General features: G+C 49.3%; 1 protein-coding gene across 1 annotated transcript in view; it reads left to right on the plus strand.

Annotated features, from left to right (window-relative positions):
* The window catches only part of LOC139061210 (calcium-activated chloride channel regulator 1-like), a 272,282-nt gene that overhangs the window by 93,044 nt on the left and 160,542 nt on the right, over positions 1-18,696 (plus strand). Inside the window, exon 5 of the mRNA XM_070540867.1 lies at positions 5,738-5,847. Within this exon, the coding sequence (XP_070396968.1) occupies positions 5,738-5,847 (110 nt within the window). The remainder of the gene's footprint in view (positions 1-5,737; positions 5,848-18,696) is intronic.

The following is an 18,696-nucleotide window of genomic DNA, read 5'->3' on the forward strand; positions in this document are numbered from 1 at the left end:
ATAAAAAGGCTGTGTGACGTTTTCTGCGCCTTTGCACCTACTACCGACGGTTTATTGCGGAATTTTCGCGCGTCGCATGGCCATTAACTCATCTTACCAAAGAAGATGTCCCCTTCGTGTTGGGCGCAGATCAGCAACGGGCATTTCGCGACCTACGGCAACGGCTGCCAGAAGCCTCCTGTGCTCGCACACTTTGACGAAGACGCTCCGACGATTGTTCATGCCGATGCGAGTAATGTCGGGCTTGGCGCAGTGCTTGTACAGCTGCAGGACGGCACCGAAAGAGTGATTGCTTACGCCATCAGGACGTTATCAAGAACGGAGGCTAACTACTGCGCTACAGAAAAGAATGTGTCGCACTCGTATGGGCCGTCTTGAAATTTCGCCCATATTTGTATGGTCGGTCTTTCACCGTTGTCATCACTGACAACGGTGAAACAACGGTGTCAGTGATGAGTTTCACGCCAGCAACGCGAGGACGCAGAACTGTTTTCTCTTATCGATTACTTAGAGGGAAGGACCAGCAGCGTGCCAAGGTTATTTGGCAGAGGGCTGCCTTCATTTTGCTTGCGCCACGACATTCTCTATAAAACGAATTATTCAATTAGTGGCCCCAACTACCTACTCTTCAATCCCGTATTTCTTCGCGACGAAGTTCTGCATGCCTGTCACAACGAGCCAAAGTGTGGTCACTTGAGCTACGCCCACACATTGGCAAGAATCAGGCTAAAGTACTACTGGCAGAGTCTTGCGGCGGTCGTGAAACGTTACATCCAGACTTGCGGCCAGTGCCGCAAAGCCCTACATGGCAATGCAGCTGGACTGCTGCATTCTGTTCACACCCCGCAAGCGCCGTTAGAGCAAATAGGCTTAGACGTTGTAGGTCCGTTTCCACTGTCTACTGCCGGCAATAGAAAGATAGCCGTCGTCACAGATTATTTTACTGGATACGCCGAAACAGGGGCTATCCAACGGGTAACGGGAGCCGAAGCAGCGGGATTTTTTGTCGAACCCGTCATCCTAAGGCATGGCGCTCCCGCAGTGGTCATAACAGACAGAGGTACTGCGTTCACGGCAGCGTTTCTGAATACCGTTCCGCGACTAAGACCACGGCTTGTCATCCCCAAACCAATGGGCTGACAGAACGTTATAATAAGAATAAGACTCTGGCAGACATGATGAGTATGTACATCGACGTCGACCACAAGAACTGGGAGGAGATTTTACCAAATTGTCGCATATACCCTGCTGGAGTATACAAGCTGAGTCAATATACAGGCGGTTGCACTTTACGGGCAGTGCAAGGCAAGGTGCGAGAGTGCGTCAGCGTCTTCTTGTATGCGGCCCAACTTGTACACGAGGGTCCCGTCGTATTCCTGCAAACGTAGGCTCCATCATGCCAATCGCCCAGTAGGGTCCCGTAGATTTGCAAGCCAACATAACCAGTGGTCATCCGTTACAACATTGAATGGGTGGCCGTAAAATTAAGGTCGAAATTTGGCCAGCGCCCATACAACGTCAAAACACTCTTTCTCCCTGGTGGTGTAGTTGGTCTCTGCACGCGATAGTGTGCGACTTGCGTAGGCGATCCCTCTATCAATACCTTCATGCCGTTGTACAAGCACCGCACCACGACCAACGTTACTGGCGTCTGTATGAACTTCCGTGTCCGCCTCTTCGTCAAAGTGGGCGAAAAATGGTGCTCACACCAGACGCTGTCGAAGATCGGTGAAAGCAGTCTGTTGCTCTGAGGACCAGACGCACGATACATCGTCCCTCATGAGGCGAGTCAGCGGCTCCGCCATCTTCGAAAAATTTCCGATGAAACTCCGGTAGTATGCGCAAAGGCCCAGGAAGCGTCGGAAACGTTTCTTGTCGGTCGGTGTTGCCCTTTGTGTCGAAAAAGTGATGCAGCGCTCGCGGAGGTCAATAATGGCGCCATATTCCCGGAGGAAGTCCATCCCAAGGATGAAATCGTGGGAACACTTGCGTAGAACCAGAGAAGTGGCGAGAAAAGCCGCACCGCGAATTTCTACTCTGGCCGTGCATAGACCAAACGGTGTGACGACGTGGCCACCTGTTGTACAAACTGGTGCCTCGTTCCATGGCAACGTAACTTTTTGCAGAACGCTCGCCAGTTTTCCACTAAGAATAGAGCAATCGGTGCCGGTATCTACAAGTGCACTCACTGTTCTGCCGTCGATCAACACAGGTATGTCCAGTGAAATCTTGTTCGCGGAAACTGGTTCTGGCGTCATCGTGTTTTCGTTATTCTGCGATCGGCATGATTGGAGGTCTTGAGCGCGTCGAGTATCAGTGGCCCCGCCTAGGAAAGTCCCTGACATCAGTTTTCCCGGCGTGGACTTGGTGATCGCGCTTGCGTCGTCCTGGAGGTGGTATCGCGAGCAGGGAAATATCGCCGCGGTGAGGGTGAGCATGACTACCACTGCGATGGTCCCGGTATTCGCTGCTGTTCAAGGAATTCTGCGATGTCGGGTGGTCTTTGGCCGAACCTATGTCGAGGTGAATCGATAGAAAAACCCCGCAGTCCGAGTCGTCGGTAGGGGCACTCCCGATACACATGACCAGCTTCGCCGCAGTGGTAGCACAGCGGTCGTCGATCGGATGCTCGCCAAACCTCTGATTTCCTTGCGCGCCTTCGGCGACCGTTCAAATACGGTGACGGAGTTGTCGCTACAGCTTGCGCCGATTGCTACACCATGTGGCAATAAGTTACATTTTTGTATAACACGGCTCGCCAAGAGACTACTCGCGTGACACCTTTGAACCTCGTTTACGGCCGGGAACTGACAACAATGTTGGACGCAATGCTGCAACACGGGTGCGGTGACGACTACGCTGCTGCCGAGGAGTTTACGCAACGCGCAGAGGGAGCCAGGAAGTTTGCGCGTTTGCCAAGAACAAGAGAACTAGGATGCCAGGCACTACAATCTTCAGCACAGACCCGTCACGTACAACGTCGGTAACCAGGTGTGTGTCTGGATTCCTATTCGTCGTCGGGGGCTACGTGAGAAGTTCCTGCGTCGATACTTCGGGCACTACACTGTTCTGAGCCGCATCAGTGATGTAAATTTTAAAGTTGCCCCGAGAGTCATAACTGCCCCAAACGCCGGCGGCATCTGCCCGAGGTTGTGCACGTGCTTCGTATAATAATATATGGGGTTTTACATGCCAAAACCACTTTCTGATTATGAGGCACGTCGTAGTGGGGGACTCCGGAAATTTTGACCACCTGGGGTTCTTTAACGTGCACCTAAATCTAAGTACACGGGTGTTCTCGCATTTCGCCCCCATCGAAATGCGGCCGCCGTGGCCGGGATTCGATCCCGCAACCTCGTGCTCAGCAGTCTAACACCATAGCCACTGAGAAACCACGGCGGGTACGTGCTTCGTATGAAGCCATGCTTTTGCTAATGGCTTCAACTTTGCACCATCTGTGCACTGCCTGCGGAGGTTAGGGCATCGGGACGATGCCTTTTTTTTCAAAGGTGGGGGAAATGCCACATGCTATACATGGTCGCCGCGGTTATGTGCCAGGCGATGAAAACGACGCTGAAGTAGCGCGCGGGTAGGAAAACAGACGACAACGACATCACGTTCACGGCTCTGGTAAAGTACTTTTACACGACCTCTACACCGGCTTTCCCGTCTCCATCATTTTCAATACATCATAAGGGCAACACTGGAATTCAGTCAACTAAGGCTGGCTTCAGGAAGGGATCATCTACAATGATAACATCCATCTCAGCAATCAGGTAATCGAGAATTCCGCAGACAGCATTCAGCCTCTCTATATGGCTCTCATAGATTACGCAAAGGCATTTCATTCAGTACAGATACCACCAGTCATAAGGGCATTACGTAATCAAGAAGTACAGGACGCTGATGTAAATATATTGGGAAATATCTACACAGATCCCGCAGCTACCATATTCCTCCACAAAAAAGTAGGAAGTTTGTTATAAAGAAATGAGTCAAACAAGGAGATAAGATTTTCAATGCTATTCACTGCGTACTTGTAAGAAGTATTCAAGCTATTAAACAGCGAAGGCTTAGGAGTGAGCCTCAATGGCGAATATCTCGACAACCTTCGGTTTCCGGATGACATTGTCCGGTTCGGGAACACTGGTGACGAGATACAACAAATGATTGAGGACCTTAATAGAGAGTGTGTAAGAGTGGGATTGAAGCTTATTATGCAAAAAAGAAAGATAATAAATAGCCTAGCAAGGAAACAAGAAATCAGAATCGCCAGTCAGCGTGTAGAGTCTGTGAAGGAGTAGCTTACCTAGATCAATTACAGAGGATCCCCATCATGAGAAGGAAATTTACAGAATAAAAATGGGTTGTAGTGCATACGGAAGACATGCTCAGATCCTGACTGGAAGCTTACCATTATCATTGAAAGAAAGGTGTACAATCAGTGCATTTTACGGGTGCCGACATATGGGGCAGAAACTTCGAAACTGAAAAAGAAGCTCGAGAACAAGTTAAGGACCGCGCAAAAGGCGATGAAACGAAGAATGTTAGGCTTAATGTTAAGAGACTGGGAGAGAATGCTGTGGATCAGAAAGCATACGGGAATAGCCGACATTCTTATTGACATTAGGAGAAAAATGGATCTGGGCAGGTCACGTGTAAGTTAGATAACCGGTGGACCATTACGTTTACAGAATTATACCTGTGTCACACGGGCACATTTGGAAGGCCTTCCAGTCAACGGCCTTGGAAACGCCACAACTCTATCGACTCAAAGGAGTTGTCACGCTGCTACACGGCACTTTTGAAAGGCCGTTGAGTAGTTCAGGCGTTTCTCGCACAATTGTGTGGCGCTGCGGATCTTTATTTTCGTTTTCATGTCACGAAAAGTTAAACAACATTAAAACCATTTAAAAGCACTATAATTTCTTTTATATTTGTTAATACATTTAAAAAAATATGTTTATACATTGCCATACATATATGTTTAGTTTTTAAGATGTTGAGTAGCGAAACTGCGGCAACGTTTGCGCCGCTCGATGCGGCTGGCGTTCTGGTGTGTGTTCGCACATGTCAAGTGGCAAAAACAGTTTATTGAATAATGAATAACACTCATATATAGTATTTTAAGAGCATTTGGTTTGATTTGTTCTTTCTAACCGTGAGTACGAGCACAATGTGAACGAGAAGGCATGTTCGCGCTGTTTCCGCTTCCGTTGCTCAAAGGCCATCGAGATTTCGATAGAGTTGTAAGGTACTCCGTTGACTCGATAGACCATTGACTCGGCGGCCTTCGAAACGGCCCGTGTGGCAGCTCGAACTTGACCTTTGAGTCAACTGACTATCGGTTGGAAGGCCTTCCAAACGCCCGTGTGACACGGGTATTAGTTCCAAGAGAAGGGAAGTGCACTCGAGGAAGGCAAAAGACTAAATCTGGCGGTGGAATTGGGAAATTTGCGTCCTCCAGTGGGCATACAATGGACTGATGATTAACATCACTTTGTGCAGGTCGTTTATCACAAATCATTCTAATGTAACATCACGCCGTTTTTCGTGTCATAAATGAAAAACCGAAGCAGCATATCTTGTAGACTGATTAGATGAAGCCAAGGGATGCTTGTATGGTATCCATTATTGTCAAGCGAGAGAGGCAGCTAGTTAACGTATATTTACTATAGCAACAGCGCCGCACCGCCACTCTTCGTTAACAAAGTGTTCATCGCGTTTTCTATTTCAGCGTATGCCTTCGTTCACGCATGGGCGAAATTCAGGTACGGCGTGTTCGAAGAGTATGGGAGCGTCTATGACGACAACTATCCTTTTACCTACTGCACGCCTGACGGAAAGGTTGGTGGCAATCTTTTGACCTAATTTGTGCGCGCTTTAAAGGCGATGAAGTTACACTGAATTCTTTTATATAGATATTCGAAAAGTCCTCTTAAGTTATGGCTAGACAAAGAGAATCACAAAAATACGGGTAGATTCACGAATTACCGCTTGCCACACAGGGAATTCGCGACGTGTAGTCTTTGCTATGAAATCGAGCTTCGCTAAGTACAGGAACGGTGCTTCGGAAAGAAGATACTAAAGGGCGAAATGCTCAAAATTCCTTTGAGCAAAGGGATTTAAACGCACCAATCGAAAGCATAGAAATTTCTTTGTTTTGATCTGTCTAATGCGCTGTCTACTGACCTAAACACGGCCGCTTGATAGAAATGCACATCGAGCTGCCGTGTCTGTACAACACACAATTTAGGCTCACCTTATTATGACCTAACCGTCTTGCAGTGTCGTGCAACGTAAAATAAGGACATTTTTCGACAGAATCTTTATTTATCTAGTGTGCGCTAGAATTTGCTAGTACGGTGTGGATGGATGGATGGAAATCGTTACTGTGGTCCATTATGTCGCACTAGCTTCCCAGACCGATGCGGGAAACTACCAAGTTGGGACCGAAAGGCCAAGCCTATGGGCGGCTTCGCGGGCCCGTTGGACTGCCCCTAGCTGTTCTTCGAATGTGAGAATGCGTAGAGCTGTGCCCCACCGCGCTTCAGTGTTGTCACAGCGTAACTCAGAGCAATGTCAGAGCATGAGAATAACATCTGTGGTGTCGTTACATTGATAGCGTGTCGTAGGTGTAGAGAACTTGGAATAGATATTGTTGATTAGAAGCCATTTCGGATAGGGTCTTGTTTGCAATAGCCTTATCGTAATGATCTGAGCTCTATTTAGTTTATTTTGTGGAGGGGTGAAGACCCTGCGTCCTACGTAGAAGTGCTTGGTTAGTTAGTTGTACGTGAGGAGGTTATTCCTGCAATCTGGAACCCCAGAATCTTCTTGCCTTGTGGCTGCGCGGTCGGCAATTCCTCATGTAGCATTGCGGGGAGATTCGTTGAGACTCGCGGGAACACCAGCGATTTCTTCCATATGAGCAGGAAACCAGATGATCGTGTGGAGTTTGACAACCTTTGCGTCGAGAATGGCTAGGGCCTGTCTCGACATGACTCCTTTGGCACATGCTCGGACGACTGCCCAAGGATCGCTGTGGATCCTGGATCTCTTTGTGTCTAAAAGTACCAATGCGATGGCTACCTGTTCTGCAATTTCTGGTTCTGTGGTGCACGTCGAAGCCGAGTTGACTTCACCTTTGCCGTTCAGAAGGACCGCTGTGAAGTCTCGTCTATTTGACATGAAAGCCGCGTCGACGAAGAAGCATTCTTCAGTCTGATTTTCAGCTTTCGCTAGCAGGGCTTTGGCTCTGGCTTGCTTTCTGCTTTGTTCGGCAGCTCTTTGAGAATTTCTCTAGGGTTACTACGTTGTTCTGTAATTGTTACACCAATCTGTTTGGGGATGTCTAACGAACTGCGCTCTTTCTTGTGCCTCACCCATTTCTTCCAGTGTATTGTGCAGCCATAGTTGCATGAATATTTCAGTTTCTGTGTACATAGGTAACCCAAAAGCTACCTCAATTACATTCGTTAACAATGCATTGAGTTTGACTCTTTCGGATCTCTGCCATTAGTACATGGCTCCATAGGCGAAGTGACGTAGCACAAAGGCGTGAACTAGTCTGATGACGTTGTCTTCTCCAAGCCCATGTCGGTGGTTAGTTACTCGTTTGGCAAGCCTGATTGCATTGTCCTGTTTCTAAGTGATACGTACAATCACTTGATTATTGGATCCGTTGGCTTTTGTCACCCAGCCCAGAACGCGCGTGGAGCCCACCCTTGGGAATGACGCTTTCGCTGCTGCTATAGAGCATTGTGTCGTTCTCCCTACGAGGAAGCCATCCCCTCGCTTTGCGGCCTCGTCGCTTAAGTCGGTATAGTAGGAGTTCCGATTTCTTGGGTAAGCATCGCAGTTCATTTGGAACGAGGTGCTCTTCAGTGACGCTTACAGAGTCTTGGAACTTTTGTTCTACTTCTCCGTCGCTGTCTCCAGTACACCATATTGTGTCGTCATCAGCGTAAATAATGTGTTCTGTGCCTTCGATGTCTTCGAGTCTTCTGGTGAGACCCATCTTGGAAATATTGAAAAGAGTGGGCGACATGACCGCTCCTTGGGGTGTGCCTCGGTTGGCTAGCTTCATTGTATGTGATGCCACGTCCCCAGCTTTGAGCGTGGCAATCCTTCCACTGAAAAAGGCTTCGACATATTGATGAAAGTGAATACGCAGACCGAAGTTCAAAATGGTTTTGAGTGTAAACGTTGGGATATTATCAAAGGCTTTATCCATACCTAGTCCCAGTATTGCTATCGTGTACCTTGTCTTGTGGCTCATTATTTATTCTTGAGTCGGTGCGTGGCATCATGCATAGATAGACCAGGTTTGAAGCCGATCGTCGTGTGAGGGTAAACATCGTGCTCTTGCAGGTGCCGAGCTAATCGATTGAGTATTGCATGTTCAGCAACCTTTCCCACGCACGATATGAGTGAGATTGGTCATAGATTCACGAGGCCAAGCGGCTTGCCCGGTTTAGGGATTAAAATGGTGTGGATAGTCTGCCATTTGCCAGGAACGTCACCTCCCCTCCACATGTCATTAATTAGTTGTGTCAAGTGCTCATGGAGTGGTCATCCACATGGCGGAGCATGTTATTATACTGACAGTACCAGGGGCAGATCTTCCTTTTGAGGCCCTGTAAAGTCACCCTAACATCTTCTGCTGTAAACTCAGCATCTGAAGTTGGGATGCTTGTTCCTATATATTCCAATCGAGGAGGGGGCGGCTGCTGCGTATCCTCGGCGGATAGGTGATAGGATAGGATAGGACCGGCCGTGCAATAACTTCTGACTAGGATAAGTCATTCTGTGCCACGCGCAATATTTTACTTAACGCGTAGCGTTAATTCGATTTTGTGCTGGTTTCGCCTAGTAGGCGCTTCCGTAGATTCCAGGTTCCTGCTTCTCTCATTCCGCCATCTACAGAGTTGCAAACCTCATCTCACTGTTGCTTAGAGAGTGTTTTGCAATGCTCTTCTATCGCTTGATTGGTTTCGACAATTTTCTTTCTCAGCCAACGATCGAGTATCTGAGCCTTCCATCAGTCGAGTAGGGATTGTTTAGCTTCCATGAGGTGCGCCAATCGGCGGTACATCTTGTCGACAGGGAGATCCGTTCGCACCTTTTTGGTCGCGGCGCCAACGTCCTTCCTCAGTTGTGCGGTCCAGATGTGCGGTTCACTTGGCCAATAACCATTTTCTTTCTGATTTTACGGAATTCGTCCCAGTGTACGACCGGCCCGGGAATTAGCTTGGTCTGTTGTGTCCGATCCGTAACGCGATTGTTAATATATTATGAGCGCTACCCCAGTCACGGTGCAAGTTAGCCCAGATGGGTTCCGAAGTGTTACGAACAAAAGTGAGGTCAGTTGTCGTATGTCGACATGTCTATGAGCCACATCTAGTTGGGAATACTGGGTCCGTGCGGAGCCGTTTCGCAGCGGCTGACTTCGAAGTCATTGCCTCCAATTGGGATCAGCCTGATTTTTGAGTACTTGTCCGCGTTGTGTGCTAGGAATCATAATATTCTGCTGATAGTTGGGGCATATTACGTCATCGCTGGTCCGCGACTGGTTATGCCCGACCGCTTCAACGATGGCCCTCCCGATGACGGTGGGCCGAGTCTTGGTTATATTAGGCCCTCCCATTGGTCGGAGCACAATTTTAATGTCTTCCTTCGGCATCAGTGGCCATGCTGGAGTGCGCTCACTATCCGGTTCTTCCATTTATCCCCACTGGTCTTCAACCTGTACGACACGCTGATGCAGTGGCCAGCCAGACTCGAAGTGCGTACGCTGCGGTATACTCGGCCAGTTACTGCACTCGATCTCTTCGAAGGTGCTTTTTTCCAGCCATTTTCCTCAGTAAACTCTCCGGGGGGTAAACCGTCCCATTCCACAATCATATGCGCCATCACCGGCCCTTCCAGTGGCAGCGCCGTTTGGCTAGTAGTCGACGTTAAGCCTAGCAGAGCGGTGGTTCGGTCCGATGACAGGAATTTTCAGAAAATGGGAAATTGTCCAGCCACCTTGAAAAGCTTAATATCGGAGTAATGCACGGCAATTTGCACGTCGATTGGTAAACTTTTTCGGAGGATCAGAGGTGATTTCACGGGTGAAAACATTTGAGAAATTGGGGGCCCATGTTTCCACGTCTGTATTGCTCGGCGCTTCTTTTTCTTCCCCAACGGCTTGGATACTGCATAGTTGGCACGCCCTGGAAGAGACGCTGGCTACAATGATGTGCACTGGGGCGAACTGGTTGGTGGGGGCGATACACTGGTTCTTGGTGGAGTTCGCTGGCGCGATAAGGAACCTTGGCTCGCTCCATATGATTTGCGCTTGTGCCATTGTAAAATTCGGCGGAAGAAAGAAGCCAGTATAGTGAAAAATAAAATAATTGATTCGATGTTACTAGAGGCAGCAGACCGTTCTCCAAAGTAGCGATACATTTTGAGGCTCCGTATGTGCGTGTCGCTACGACAAAAAACCATCAGTTTCGTTTCTCGCGCGCTTTTGACTCTGCGCAGCATTGCGTTATTTTACGAGAATGCTCAAATCCAGCTAATGCTTCATGTTTCTTTTTTCCTTTAGGCTTGTGGCAATGGGGAGAACGGCAATGCATGTACACCTTTTCTCGCTCATGCACCATACCTATGTCAGTGTCACATCTATGGTGCGTTGCTCGTAATTCTTTTGTAATGGCGATTTGGAAAATTGGGGGAGTTGACGCCACCGACGACTGCGAATTATTAGAATGATGTGATGATCACGCTATTAGGAAGCTCACCACAATATTTCGAAAAGACCCCGAGAAGCCGGCCGCTGCACGAAATCATCGTACTAATGCTACCTTCGGCTGGTCGCTTCCATCCCCCGGAGCAGAGTCGGGCAGATCCGGCGTTCCCCGAGCTCAGAGGTAGAGGACGAGCGCGCAAGCCAAACGTGCCATTCGCTCTCGGTAGAGGCAATGGCAGATGCTAAACCACGTGACTACTACCAACGTCCGATGTTTCGCTTATCGAAAGCTCCCGGCGCTGCCGGGAAAACCGGCGGACGCGCCGACGGGACGAGCGTTCGTCGCAGTGGCCTAGGTTGCCTAGGTTACGGTGGGCCGTCGCCAACAGCAGCAACGCGGCTCTGCGATGACGTTTCAATTTCGACGACTGCTCCGACGACCGGGCTCGGAGCGCCTCAGAGTGCTCGAAGGTGGAGGAGAGCAATCGAGAAGAACCAGCCGAACGCAGGGCGGGCACCCTCTTTCAACCAGCCGAAGACAACGCCGCTCGCGAGAGCGCTCCAGAGCGCTCAGAAACGACCAGTCGAAGATGGCATAAGAAACCAGCTGAAGCAAGTGTTGCGTTTCCACTTGGTTCATTTTTGTGAAACATGAATAGTATTGTAGCACCCACTAACGCCACTACGCGCGGACGCTAGAGCTCGGCGCTCTTTGTCGTCACTGAAGAAATGGCAAAAATAAAGTGGGGTTGCGCGCGCTCGCGGCGCAAGCACGGTGCGTGCTAGTCCGTTATAAGAGCCTGCTACGCTGGTCCTCTGGTCTGGCGCTCCGCTGCAACCCCTCGGTTCCTGACGTTGGTGATTCCGGACTACGAGATGACTGAACCCAGCTGCCTATCGCCCTGCCGCAACCTTCCGCCTGACGGTAACTCGTGCCCTCAGGACGTCGCAGCTCTACAGCATCGCCTGCCCGCGTTCTGGCGCAACGACCCAAAAAATATGTTCACCCAGGTAGAAGCGCCCTTCGATCTACACGGCATTACCTCGGAGACTTCTCGATATCACCGCTTACTTGCTAAGCTGTCTTCTCAGATTGCTCAGGAGCTGGTGGGCGTAATCGCTGCTCCTTTGGGGGGATGCCGCATACCATCAACTGAAGCCAAGTATATTGCACTTCGCCTTCCAGAAGCTTTGAGATCACCACCCTCCCCAGTTGATCAATAGCATGTGACGGCTTCTTGACTCCAGCAACGTTGACGGCTACGGAGCCATGAATACTTCGTTTAGCGCAAAACGACAGACACAAGAAAGACGACAGGACAAGGCGCTACTACGGAGCGCTGTTGAAGGAGCTCTACCTGCAGTGCTTGCCGCAGTCCACCCGCCTTGTGTTGGCTGCTGCAGGAGACTTGACCCTTGACCATCTCGTCCAGCCTGCTGTTCGAGTCCACGGCGCGACTTTTATTTTTGTCGCCACCCTCTCCAGCACCAGAATCATCTATCATGGCCCGCTTAGAGCCCCGGATAGACCAGTTCGCCGTCTACATCGTCACCCTTTGTGAGTCCTGTGATGACTAGTGCGGCTCCTCCTCACGTTCCGGCCGCTGTCTCTCTTCTCTGAACAGTCCCCGTTCATGCTGTCGTCAAAGTTCCCCTACTTGCTGGTATCATTGCACTTTCCAGCACCGCGCCCGCCAGTGCAAGCCCCCATGCCAGTGGTCCTACGGTCCGCGCGGCAAACTATATCACCGCGCACGGTCTATGGTCCCTCACTCTCAAAGTTGGCCTGTGGCGCACGTTCCAGTGGGTTCCAGCCGACGTCAATCAGCGTATGCTCCACACGGACTTGTTGACCCATTTCGGCCTCGACGCCAGCATGCGCCTCCGTCGCCTGATTGACAGCAAGAGGGGACTCTCCATCCCTGGAGTCTTGTCTGCTGTCTCTCACACTGGCATACGCACGCTGATTCTACCATGCCTGTACGCTGGCATCCTCGATGACTTTCCTGAGGTGACGAGACCCTGCACATGACGAGACCCTTCATCCAGTAGTTAGGCCTCCCGCTCCACCTGGTGCCAAAGAAAGAACCAGGTGACTGGCGTCCATTTGGCGACTACCGGGCGCTCAATGCTCACATGGTCCACGATAGCTATCGCCTTCCACACATCCAGGATATCACAGGCCACTTCTAAGGATGCAAAATATTTAGTAAAGTGGACCTTGTTAAAGCCCGTCACCGAATCCCCGTTAAGCCTGCCGATATTTCGAACAACCATTACTACACCCTTCATCCTGTTTGAGTATGTGCGCATGCCATTTGGGCTAGGCAACGTTGCTCAAACGTCGCAAAGACTCATTGCTGAGGTAGCGCGTGTACTCCTGGTTGTATTTGCGTAGGCCGACGACATCCTCGTCGTGAGTTCGAATCAACAAAATCATGAACTTCACCTCCGGTAGCTTTTTCAATGCCTTCAACAATTTGCGTTGGTTGTCAACCCCAGAAATGCATCTTCACGTCTTCCGAGCTTGTATTCCTGGGTCACCACATCTCGGCTCTCGGAATTTGTCCGTTGCCTTCCCACGTCCAAGTCATGCATTACTTCCCGACGCCTACTGCCCTAGGTCATCTGCGTGCGATCCTGGGCCTGCTGAATTTAGCCCGACGCTTTATTCCGGACTGAGCTGAGCTGCTGCTCCCATTGACGGACGTTCTTCGAATGACCAAGGGCTGTTCGTTCGCGATTTTCTCGTCTCCAAAATCTCAAGCTGTTTACGGGGCTGGTAAACAAGCCATCGCTGATTCGGTGCTTCTCATCCACCCGAGAACTAATGTGGCTACTCGTATCATGATGGATGCTGCCAGTGTTCTCCAGCAGCAAATTGACTCCGAATGGCGTCAACTGAGCTGCTCACTATCTACTCCACCATCCAGCACTTCCGGCACTCTGGCAACGACAATGAATTCATGTTCCAACGGGGCATAAACCTGTGGTTTATGTTTTCCGTACAAACTCTTCCAAGTACGTCGCACGTGGACTTCGTGAATTCACCTATATATCTCATTTCACTACGGATATCCGGCCCATCAAAGGCACCAAAAATTAGGCAGATGATGCTCTCTCCCGCATCAACTGTGGACTGGCAACGTCTAGCTCGGGCCTACAGGGACGACTGTGACCGGCAAGCGTTGCGTGATCATCTCTGTTCTCTCTGTCTGCAACTCGTTCATCACCCACTTGTACCTGGCTCACTCTGGTGTGTCGTGTCAGCGGCTGCAGCTCACCCTTCAGTCCGGCTACCTTCCAGCGTGCGGTGTTCTAATCTTTTCGCCATAACTGCCACGTAGCGCCTCGTTACAAGGCGCTACATCTGACCAAGCAATAACGACGGTCGATGTTCGCCAGTGGGCACGTTCGGGCCTCGCGTGCCAGATAGCCAAAGTGACCCACCACATGAAGACTCCCACAAAGTATTTTTTGCCACCTGCCTGTTGTTTTGACTACGCCCATCTTCATTTGCCTGGGCCACTTCCTCCCTGTCATGACTGCAGGTACATTTTAACAATAATTGACCCCTTCAACCGTTGGCCCGAAGCCGTGCCCATTCTGATTATCACTGCGGAAGCAGCAGCCAAAGCCTTCGTTTCAGCATTGGTTTCCCTGTTCGGCTGCCCCAGCCTCGTGACTACTTATCGCGGCCGGTAATTTGACTATAGCGTCTTCAGTTCTCTTCACCGCGTCCTCAGCTCTAAACACTGCTGCACCACTACATATCACCCCTGTGCCAGTGGTTTGGTTGAATGACGCCACCGTCAGATCAAGGCTGCCCTCACTGCGCGCCTGAATCTGGAGCACTGGGTCGCCTACCATCATATGGCGCTTCTCGGCCTACGCCCTGTCCTTCGTCGCGAACTCAATTGGATGCTCTCCAGCCGAACTCGTCTGTGGTACGCCTCTGTGGCTTCCGAGAAACTTGTTGGTTCCTTTGGAACCCTCTGCCTAGCCGCTGCAGTACTTTTAATGCCTACAGGACTGCATTAAGCAACTGCGTGTCATACCGCCCATATAAGGGCCGCAGCATCTTTGTGCATACAGACCTTGCGTCTTCGACCCTCGTTTTTCTGAGCAAATGCTGTAAAGGCTCCTCTTATACCCTTCTACGCTGGGCCGTACGTTGTCCTCCGCAGGACACCGAAGTCTGCCACCTTCATATTGCTGAACGCGTAAGTTAGCGCTATAAAAACCACAGATTCAAGAAATGTGTACTAAGACAAGCGCTACTGAAAACTGTTTAACGGAAGTACAAAATTGCCCATACATCCTATTGTTACGCATGCGCATACCGAGCAATCAAACCGGGCACATGTGCATCAAAGGCGGCTGCGCAAGAAGTCACATTCAGCATCAAGTAATTAGACAGAAGGCTTACCTATACGCCGATCTCTATTCTTGATGAGGAAGGCCTAGAGTGCAAGTCTGAAAGAAGTGTTACCACTCCAGCTTAGAAAGGTGGCCTCAGAAAATCAAGCGCCGCACCCACACGCGGTAATATGAGATTCACATGTTTTTTTTTTTTTGTGGCCAACAAGCTTTCGAAGCTATGCTGTCGTTTGCTGTGAGATCAGGCGGGGCTACCGCACTGAAGCACTTTGTTAAGGGCCTCAGTAGAGTTGTGTATTCCATCTCCTTGCACCAATGTGGGCAGCTGTACATCGGTCAACCCAAGCGCTACGTGAACGACTATTTAAGAAAATTTGCGCAAGAAATAAACAAAAAGGAGGATAAGGGCGCACAAATGGTGATTCATGTTAACACGTTTGGGCGTGATGCTAGATTTTCTTCTAAGACTACTACTCTGGGCAAGTGCAGTAGGGCCTCTTCTAGACGTCCACTGAAGACCTTCTTTATCCAGAAGAACAGGTATCGGCGTATAAGTGAGCCTTATATCTCAATACTCGATGCTTAATCGGACTTCTTGCGCAACCGCCTTCAATGTACATGTACCCGGTTTTATTGCTCAATGTGCGCACGCGTGACCACAGGATATATATGCACAACTGTTTTCTTCGAATAAACAATTGTCAGTAGCCCTTGTTTTTGTCCACCTTTCTTGTATCTGTGGTTTTTATTGTGCTAAGTTACTTGTACAGTTGTGGAAAATCAACGAGCCCAACACTCAACTCTTCTAGAATACCATCGTATGGTCTCAAAGAGGTGGTCTCTTTAGACAGCACCAAACTGACCTCCCTCGGGACGCCTTCCACGAAACTACCCGGGGATGTCGGCGGCGTATCCGCGGATCTGCATGGAACCAAGACAGCACCTTCTCCCCTTCGTCGACGAGTAGGGCCCACCGATGCCACTACGTGCGGACGCTAAAGGTCGGCACTGCAAAAGATGGCGAAAATAAAGTTGGGCGGAGCGTGCTCGCGGCACAAGTGCAGCACGCGCTAGTCCGTTCTAAGAGTTTGCTACGCTGGTCTTCTGGTCCTGGCGCTCCACTGCAACCGCTCTGTTCCCGAAGGTATCAAGTCTATGAAGCTCCAATGCACGTCAAGAAGAATCGTAAATGAACACGTTGGTAGTAATGGTCCATGTTTATGGCAGTACTTTTTCTGAGAGAAGAATGCAAGAAAGACACAATGCGACGGACATAGAGTTATGCAATCTTCTAAATGCGCGATTTTACACAAAGGATAGTACACGAGAGTGCTATCAGCCATTGTCGGCAGACTAGGCGTGGTTAAAGCTGTACTATTCACTTCTGCTGCAGGTTGAACCTAGCCCACCGGTCAAGTCCACTCGTATGATCAGGACAAGAGTTCTCAAGAATAGACAGTTCTTACAAGGAGTAATAGCTCAAGTTCTACTTTCATGTCGAAGATTTTAAGCACGCATTTACTTCTTGTCTCTACGGTGTCCACACATGAAATCTGCAACGCCGATGCGACACCCTGTTAACATACATGCTATTGCCATGCCCTCAAGCCACACTTACCGACAATTCTCTGAGGTGTAACTACTTGGATGTGTCGATCGGCATGCATCCTGATAATAAAATATTGATTTCGTCAGGTGGATTGCGTTAGCTTTTTTCGAAACAAACAGAAAGTTATGGGACTTTCGAAAGAGCGGCGTGTCAGAGCTGGCATCGGCGCTTCTACGAGAAAACACTACATTGAGCATTCATGTAGGCTTTTTTATATATTGTTGCTCTACTGAAAAAAAGGTATATTCATGTCGATTGGCACAGACGAGAGAACTAGCTATGGAAATGAGTAGTAGCAGCCTAACCTGCGTCCGGGATTAGTGTGGTCCTTTTGTGGTTTTACGTTGAAACACAAGCACCCCACTCCCCCCGCAAAAAAAATAAACACATTCTGTTTTTTTACTTGACTGCGTGCATTTCAGTAATGATATAAATGTGCTAGTGGTGGCATAAGCTTTAACTCTGGTCCGAAAAAGCGTAGCAGTTTTCCTTATGCATGAAATGTAAACAACACCATGAACAGTGCTTCCTGAAGTTCACACAATATGCGCTCAAGTTGTCCGCAGGTTCTGGTGGGATTCATGTAAGAATTTTTATGCTGAAACAGCCATATTTGATAATATGCCTAATCGATGCGCGTAGGTAATCAGTTATTAGATATTATCTGTTTAAGTGCTGCATTATAGGGATTTCTGCCGGTGCTGTTCGGAATTGTCGTCTCCAGGATATTAGGCATGATATCTTAAGTTGAGGATTATACTCAGCTTGTCTGCTTAAAGTGCTGATTTCGAATCCTGGTATTGCCTAATTAAAAAAAATATTATGTGGACTAGAATGCTGTATATTAGCTATTATAGTAAGCTGCATGTCCTGGTATGCAGGCAGCGTGTACTTTTTTGTCCTGCAGCTGCTCTGCGCACTAGTAAACAATGCAATACTGGGCGTCTAATCGAGCATGGCATTTAAGACTGGGTCCCAGAGGAACTCAGTTTTGAAGTTGAGACATAGTTAGCGCTTCATTCGCCAAATTTGTGAAAGCGGGATATTTTTTTTTGTGATGAAGGCTTACCCTTGAGGCATAATTCTTGGAGCGTATATGTGTTTTATATGTGTGCTGTGAGGCCTGCGTTGTGTATGAATTGAAGCAGTGTTTTGTGAAATCGGTTGTCATGTATCCAGTGGTCATAGCTGGTTGTCACATTGTAGCGGAGGCCGGCTTGCAGTAGGAGACGCGAGCGTTCCGATTGTCAAGCCGTACATGTCCATATTAGGCGGTATGCATCTGATTCCACCACAGGAACGGAGCAGTATGGACATGTAGCACCCAGTGGTAAATGCGACCAGTTCCCCCTTTAGACAACAGCCGGTGTAAGGGCCGCCCCGGCCCGAAGCCTCCCAAGCACAACTTGCTCCGCCCTAGTAAGGTGAAGGGGGAGGGAGCAGACACACGGTGGGATAAGAGCGCGTGTGTCCTGCGGGAGAACATTTTTACGGGCTCGCAGCGAGTTACGGGGTTGGGGTGGGAGGGGAATAGGTGGAGGATCAGGATTAGGAGGGCAGTGTGCCTGCTGGTCAGCAGCAATGTTGTGAGGGTTCGCTGAATTGCCTTGAATCCAGTGTACCTTGACACAAGTAGCTGTCTTAATATTCAAAGTGTGTATTCTCTCGCAGATTTCCATCGCCTTATCAACCTTCTTGAGTTCCTGAATAGCCACTAAAGAATCCGTGAAGATATCTAGTTTCTTGATGGTAGGCAGCTTAGATGTCGCATCTTGCACAGCGTTGTGGATGGCTTGAAGTTCTATTACTAGAGCGCTGGCTTTCGTAGATAAATAGCGCTGGTGGCCGCTGATGAAATTATGCGTAGTACTCGGGAATGATGTCCTTCCGCCGTCTGGGAGAATGGCAGCATCTGTATAGACTTTGCATGTGTTAACGCATGATGCATCGACGATGTTGTGTTCGCCAA

The sequence above is a fragment of the Dermacentor albipictus genome, chromosome 6, assembly GCF_038994185.2.
Source record: "Dermacentor albipictus isolate Rhodes 1998 colony chromosome 6, USDA_Dalb.pri_finalv2, whole genome shotgun sequence".
Lineage (NCBI taxonomy): Eukaryota > Metazoa > Arthropoda > Arachnida > Ixodida > Ixodidae > Dermacentor > Dermacentor albipictus.